General features: G+C 38.1%; 1 protein-coding gene across 1 annotated transcript; it reads left to right on the forward strand.

Moving 5' to 3' along the window:
- Window positions 1-5,903: 5,903 nt before the first annotated feature.
- LOC311187695 (olfactory receptor 1E16-like) lies at window positions 5,904-6,857 on the forward strand (the record flags this gene model as incomplete). Its single annotated transcript, XM_084259022.1, has 1 exon — window positions 5,904-6,857. The coding sequence occupies exon 1, from the start codon at window positions 5,919-5,921 to the stop codon at window positions 6,855-6,857; it is 939 nt and encodes a 312-aa protein (XP_084115148.1). The 5' UTR covers window positions 5,904-5,918.
- Window positions 6,858-7,554: the final 697 nt, after the last annotated feature.

The raw sequence follows: 7,554 nt of genomic DNA on the forward strand, positions 1-7,554 counted from the left end.
GTGAAGGAATGTAATGATTACCAGAGGAAGCAGGGAGGAGGGAAGAAAGAATGGGAGAGGCAGAGGAGATATTGACATAGTGGTTTGGTGGGGGGGGTGAGTGGAACATGTTCACATATGGAAAAACAAAAAGGCAACATTAACATTAAATTTAAAAAAAATAAGAGAATAGTTGTCTATAGTATCTAGGTCTGAAGTAGAGTTGTCCCTGGGCTTGGGAATAGAGTTAAATTGGTGCACCATTGCTGAGATTTGGAAGGAGGAAGAATATGAGGAGGGAAGTTTAATAAGGTAATTTTTAGACAAGTTCTCAGAAAGTCTTTTTTTTTTCTCTAGAGCTCCCTCATGATTACTAAGGGATAGTGTAATACAGTGGGTAAGAAAGTAAGATCAACAATGGAATAAAAATGATAGCCCAGAGGGCCTCCCCTGGTTGAGTGCTGGGTTGAGTGCTGGGTTGTGAAGCTGCCCGCAGCTTCTGCAGTGCCAGCTTGATCCCCAGCCACCGGCAAGGGTCCCACATGGTATATAGACCTCTCCTGCTGCGCCCCGCTGCTCCCCTCAGCAGTGCACTTCGTCAGTCTGCCTGTTCTGCTTCCCACTCTGTCTCTGGTGAATTCTCTCACCCTCCCACGTTTCTGACTGTACCCAGTGCTTGTATAAATAAAAAAATAAATCTTAAAAAAAAGTGTAAAAAAAAAATGATAGCCCAGAAATAAAACCACGCATATGTGACAACCAATTTATGGCCAAAGAACCAAGAGTATGCAATGAGAATGGAAAGTGTCCTCAATAAATAGTGCTGCCAAAGGACTATGCTGAAAGACTATGGATGATTTGGGGTGGACGTGTTATGGTGACTACATGTGAGGGGGAGAGCTATACTGTCAAAGCGTGAACAAAGAGATAAGACAACGGTACTACAATACAAAAGAAAATTTTAATGCTGCTGAGAAAGCTGAATGACCACATGCAAAAAAATGAAACTAAATATTCAACCTGAAACCATACAAATACATAGAAAAGAACATACATAATAAGCACTTTGACATCGGCCCTAGTGATATCTTTGTGGATTTGTCTCCAATAGTAGAAGAAACAAAAAAGAATATAAACAAATGGAGCTGCATTGACCTAAAAAGCTTCTTCAGAGCAAATGAAACCATGTCCAAGCAAAAAGGCAGTGTATTGAGTAGAAGATATTTGCACACCACATGAGACAGGAGATTGATATCCAAAATATGTGAACAACTCATACAACTAAACAGCAATGACAACAAACTACAGCTGGATTAAAAATGAATTTTAAAAAGTGCAGAGGAACTGAAGATGGGCATTTAACCAAAAAAGACATACAGATGGTCAACAGACACATAAAAAGATGTCATATATCACCTATCATTTGAGAAACCAAATCAAAACCACAATGAGATGGCATCTCACGCTGGTTAGAATGACTATTTTCAAAATGTAAAAATACTAAGTGTTGGTGAGGATGTGAAGAAAAAGGAAAAACACTATGAGGGTGTTCAGGAAATTAAAAAACAGAACTACTCTATGATTCAGTAATTCCACTTCTAGGTATTTACCTGAAGAAAATGAAAACAGTAATTTGAAAAGATAAATGCATATCTATGTTCATTGCAGCACTGTTCACAATGGCCAAGATATGGAAACAATTCAGGTGCCCAATAATGAAGAGTTGATAAATAAAATGTGATATATAGATAATGGAATACTACTCAACCATTAAAAAGATGAGATCTTATCATTTTCAACAACATAAATGGACCTTACAGGCATTTTGGCAAGTGAAATAAGTCAGAAGGAGAAACACAAATACAGTATGAACTCACTCATTTGTGGAATATGAAATGAAAAAAAAGCAAAGAAATAAAACAAATCTTTAGACTCTGACAACAGAATGGTGATTACTGAAAGGAAGGGAGGATAGGTGGATTGTGCTGAATGGTTAGTGGTGGAATGTGACTGGACATTTGATGAAAGTCGCAGTTGATATACATATGTGTGTGTGTGTGTATACACACACACATATATAGTTGCTGAGGTGAAAAATTGTACAGCCGAAACATATACAGTGTTTAGGCTTACCTCAATAAAGGGGAAAAGACAGAAACTGGGATCAAGAACAAGAGCTTCTTGTATGAACCATGACTGTACTATCAACTCATTGTGTAACTTTTGGGTAAATCACTTAAATTTTTTGTCCTCAGTTTCCTCATCTGTTCACAGTTTTACCTACCTCATAACTTTATTGTAAGAATGAATTAAGTGTGTTAATATACACAAAGGACTTAGAACAAATATGTATGCATATATATGCGTGTGTGTATGTATATATATAAACATATCTGAGAATAGTACCTGACAAATAATGAGCACTGTGTAGTGTTGCTTTCATTACTAAAACTCTGCAAATATCATGTTTGTTTGAATATATTTCCCACTGGATTACATGGAGGTGAAAAAATAAAGGAAGATGAAATTTTTCTCCAAAAGTAGTTAACTTAGTTTTATTTTCCAACAAAAGTAAAAATACAATAAGGACATAAGTTTTGCATATTGCATATTATTTGTATAGATACATATGTACACACACATAAGTTTGTATATAAATATATATAATACATCTGTTATATATATATACAAATAATATATAAATATATATATCATATTATAATCTCAAGAATTCAGCAATTACCAATAAGAGGATCTGGTCCATAGAGGATGAATTGAGAGTGGATTCTAATAAGGAGCCTAGAGAATTGTGTCCTGAGCCCTAGGGTGATTCTTTTCTAAATCCAACAGCCAAAACATCACCATCAGTTGAGGTTTTCAGTTCTATTAAGCCCTCTTCTATTTTTTTCTATATGAGGAAGAGGAAAGATTCACATCTGTGGTTGGAATAATCACCAATTTTTGTAGGTGGATGCAGTGGAATTGTTTCTTACTGGAACAGCTTTACAAATATCTACAAGGCATGTGGGTAAGTTCTACAGGAGGAGACCCCAATCCCAACACAAATGTTTGCTCCCCATGTTGACTGCAAGAGTAGTGTACTGAATTAGTGACTTAAATATAAAGTTTGAAAGACTGAAGATACCTATGCACTTGGTTGTCAAAGATGGTGCCAGCTTGAGGAAAGTAGATGAAAACAAACAGTTAAATGGGGCTACATAGTATGATGCCTAGAAGGTCAAATTAGTGTACATGAGTGGTAATGACAGTGCTCAGCACTATTTTGCACTGTCAAAATTTGCTAATAAAATCTGCACTAATGAAAAGCCTGGATTAATGTACATAATAGCTTACCACTTTATTATTTTCAGGACATTGTGCGCATATGAAATGTCTAAATGTTGCCTAGCAGAGGTCTCCCCAGACCTGATCCGGCCTGATTTATAATTAAGCACATTTGTTAGTATGCAAATGAGTTCTGATATAATACTTGGGAAAATTGTGTTGTTAAGTATGTATAACATTCCTCTTGTAATTTTGCTCCAACTCTTCATTAATGCTGCCAACGTCTTTATTTTTTTTCAGAGACTACAAAGTTAAATAGCAAACTTGCAGAATTTTGTGAATTTATACACTGGCAGTCCAGTCGTGTTAGACTGGGAAGGTGGTATGAAGACACGTAGGCCTTTGAGTAAGTAGCAAGTGTATAAAATGGATCTTACCACAACAAAAGGTGTGAATTTGGATAAGTAAAGACAAAGTTTCTAGTTTGATCTCATTTGAACTTACACAGACTATGACTCTGACACCTACTACCTTGTGACTTTGAGCAAGCTTAGATACTTAGAACATGGGCAATGCCCTTCACATACATGAACACATTAGCAGTCTAGTGAAAATATAGCAATACATTATGTAACATATCACATTATTATTTTCATACATTGTGTGCAATATGCAATATACTTTGTTGCTCCATATAACTGTTGGTTATGAGTACTGTGCTCCGACACTGAATTCAAAATCTTGACTCCAATATATTAGCTGCTTCATTTTGATGAAGTTATTTAACTTCTTCAACCCTTCATCTGTAAATGGATTATCTTATTAATAGTCCTAATTAACTCATAGGGTTGTAGTCAATATTTAATAAGATAGTCCATGTAAAGGCCTTGGCAGAGTGTCTGCAACATAGTAAACCCTCTTTTGATTGCTGAGTAATATTCCATTGTGTATATGTACCACATCTTCTTGGTCCAGTCATCTATTTTTTGGGCATTTGGGTTGCTTCCATTGCTAAACACATGCAGTTTGCAGCAACATGGATGGAGCTGGAAGGGAACATGCTCAGCAAAATAAGTCAGAAAGAAAAAGACAAATACCGGATGGTCTCACTCATAGCAGGAATTTAGAAAACCTAAATAAGAGAACAGGAAAAAGACTAATCAACACAAAGTGAAAATCAAAATCAACAAGCAACTATAAACCAGAGACACACTACGGGGTGGGGGGAGGAAGGGGCGGAGAAATGAAGGACTAGAGTCAAAATAAGGGGGGGGTGCAATTGTATGGGGAATATAACCAAAATGAAAATGCATACATTGTGCAAAGATGAAAAAAGACATAAGAATTATATAAAATAAAATATTTAAATAAAAAATATCCTATTAAAGAGAAAAAAATAAATTATTTAAAAATAAAATTAGGGCCTCCCCAGTGGTGCAGCGGTTGAGCACTGGGTTGCTAAGCTGCCCGCGGCCTCTGCAGCGCTGGCTCGATCCCCAGCTGCGTCCCGGCCACCGGAGGAGGGTCCCACATGGCGCGCAGAACTCTCCTGCCGCCTGCTGCTCCCCTCAGCAGTGTGCTTCGGTCCTTCTGCCTGCTCTGCTCCCCGCTCTGGCTCTGGTGAATTCTCTCACCCTCCCGCGCTTCTGACTGTACCCAGTGCTTATATACATAAATAAACAAATAAATAAATGGATGAATGAATGAATAAATAAATAAATAAAAATAAAATTAAAAAATGATATAATGTAAAAAAAAATCATAGTAAGCCCTCAATAAACACTCTTAAAGTGTTATCCCTATTCTTTGTCTTGGCTTATGCCCAGTCAATGTCATTAAAAACGGTCTTGTTGAGGACACTAGCTATTACCTCAATGGTAACAATACAATGATATTAATTTAATGAATATCCCTTGATGATGTTTCAGCAACGTTTAATGCAAATGACTACTTTTTTCTTGTTGAAATATGAAAACTGAGAATATTTCAGGAAAAAGGCAAGGAAGAGTTAATTATTTCAAGGATAAAATGTTGGCTGGAGCTGGAAGGGGACTGTAAATTCTCTGTTTCTGGAACACTCAAGTATGTTTAGCTAAACTGTCACGTACATATTGAATACTCAGCTGCCCAAAGACAGAAGCTAAGTTAGATGTTCTCTGAAGGTTCCTTTTTGTCTTTCCAATCTGTGGTTCTTTTCCAAATCAGTGAATGATAGCAGCAAATATTTGTGCAACAATAGCTAAAATACAGACATGTCCCTGCAGTTCTTCATAATAACCCTATAAAGTATATCCACCTTTTAAAATTGACAAAATGCCCTTAGAAAAGCATAGGTAACAAAGTCATGACGATAGTGAGTGGTAAATTCAATTTTTTTTCATTTATGCACATAGCCATCTATAAATATGAGCAACATTTACTAAACACCTACTGTGTGCTGAGCACTGTCATTACCACTCATGTGCAGCATTGAGCAGAACAGATAAATGCATGCCCTAGTGGAGCTTGCATGTCAGTAGACAGAGAATTTGACCCAGGACTCTGGTTCTGAGGCCTGATTCAGTTCTAATACAATGTCCCCTGGCTGATTTTTGTGTCATGTTATGATTTTACAGTAAAGTTGATTTTTCCCCCTTTTTAGACACAGAAGAACCATGCACCAGGGAAATCAAACTCTCTCTGAATTTCTCCTCCTGGGACTCGCAGTGGGATCTGAACAGCGGCAGGTCATCTTTATGCTATTTCTGTGCATGTACCTGGTGACCATGATAGGAAACTTACTTATCATCCTGGCTATTATCAATGACACTCACCTCCACAGCCCTATGTACTTTTTCCTTGCTAATCTATCCTTCTCCGACATCTGCTTCACAACCACTACAATGCCCAAAATGTTGGCAGACATCCAAAGCCAGAGCCCAACCATCTCCTTTGCGGGATGCCTTACACAAATGTATTTTTTTATGTTTTTGGTGGACGTAGATAATTTCCTCTTGGCAGCCATGGCATATGATCGGTACATTGCCATCTGCCACCCATTACGCTATGCCACGTTACTGAGTCCCAAGCGTTGTGTCCTGTTAGTAGCGATTCCATGGGTCATCGCCAACCTTATTTCAGTACTGCATCTCAGTCTGCTGGGCCGCTTGAGTTTCTGTGATAAGAGAGAAATCCCACACTTCTTCTGTGACCTGGAGCCCGTTTTAAGGCTCGCATGCACAGATACCCGAGTCAATGACTTGACAGTCCTCATCATTGGGGAAGCATTTGTCTCCCTCCCCTTCATCTTCATTCTTGTTTCCTATGTCCTTATTGGTCACACTGTACTTGGGGTTCCTTCAGCCAAGGGGAAGTGGAAAACATTCTCTACTTGTGGTTCCCATCTGTCAACTGTGTCCCTCTTTTATGGGTCCATCGTTGGAGTCTACCTTCTCCCCTCTTCTTCCTACTCAGCAGAAAGGGATAAGGTGGCTGCCATCATGTATACTATTGTAACCCCCATGATGAACCCCTTCATCTATAGTCTAAGGAACAAGGACATGAAAGGAGCACTAAAGAAACTACTGAGCAGGAAACCTTTCCTCCAGAGTTGATGACTCCTGACATAAGAGACACCTGTATCGGCTTCTCAGACTTGGATGAGCGCATAGATGGTCCAGCATCTCAGGGTACCATGCTGCCTTCACAGTTTCTTTCCCATCCACTTGCTGCCCCTAGTTCACATCCAAGACTCTAGATCGGAATCATCTATTAAATAAAAGATAATAACAACACAGTCATTCTGTGCTTCTTTACCACTTATATAGCACTTGCCCCAGATAATCTAGCAGTTGTATGGTAATGCTTATAAATATTTTCTCATTTTTGGTTTATATCTCCCTTCTTCCTCCACCATACCCTACCTGTTAAGTCATAGATGGAAGGAAAGGTATAAAGACTTGATGATAGTTCAAAATGCCTTACAGATTATGCAATTTTAAAGCTCACAACTTCTAAATAACAACCTGATTCTCCCAATAACCCTTTGACATAAATAACATAGCATTCTTGTGTACTAATAAAGAAAAAAATGGCATGCTAGCAGAGGAAAAATCAAAACGAAACAATCATATCTCTACTCTACAAAAGCTCTTCACAAAAGCTAGCATTCTTCACACTTAAGATCCTCTAACTGAACTCACCTACATTTCTAGGAGTATGAAACACAGCTCACTACCTCATCATCTTTGGAAAACTGTCCACACCCGTCCCACTAAACACATCATCCCCCTTTGAGTAGCCGATGGGTGG

The sequence above is a fragment of the Talpa europaea genome (genome assembly GCF_964194135.1).
Source record: "Talpa europaea genome assembly, chromosome: X".
Taxonomy (NCBI): Eukaryota; Metazoa; Chordata; class Mammalia; order Eulipotyphla; family Talpidae; genus Talpa; species Talpa europaea.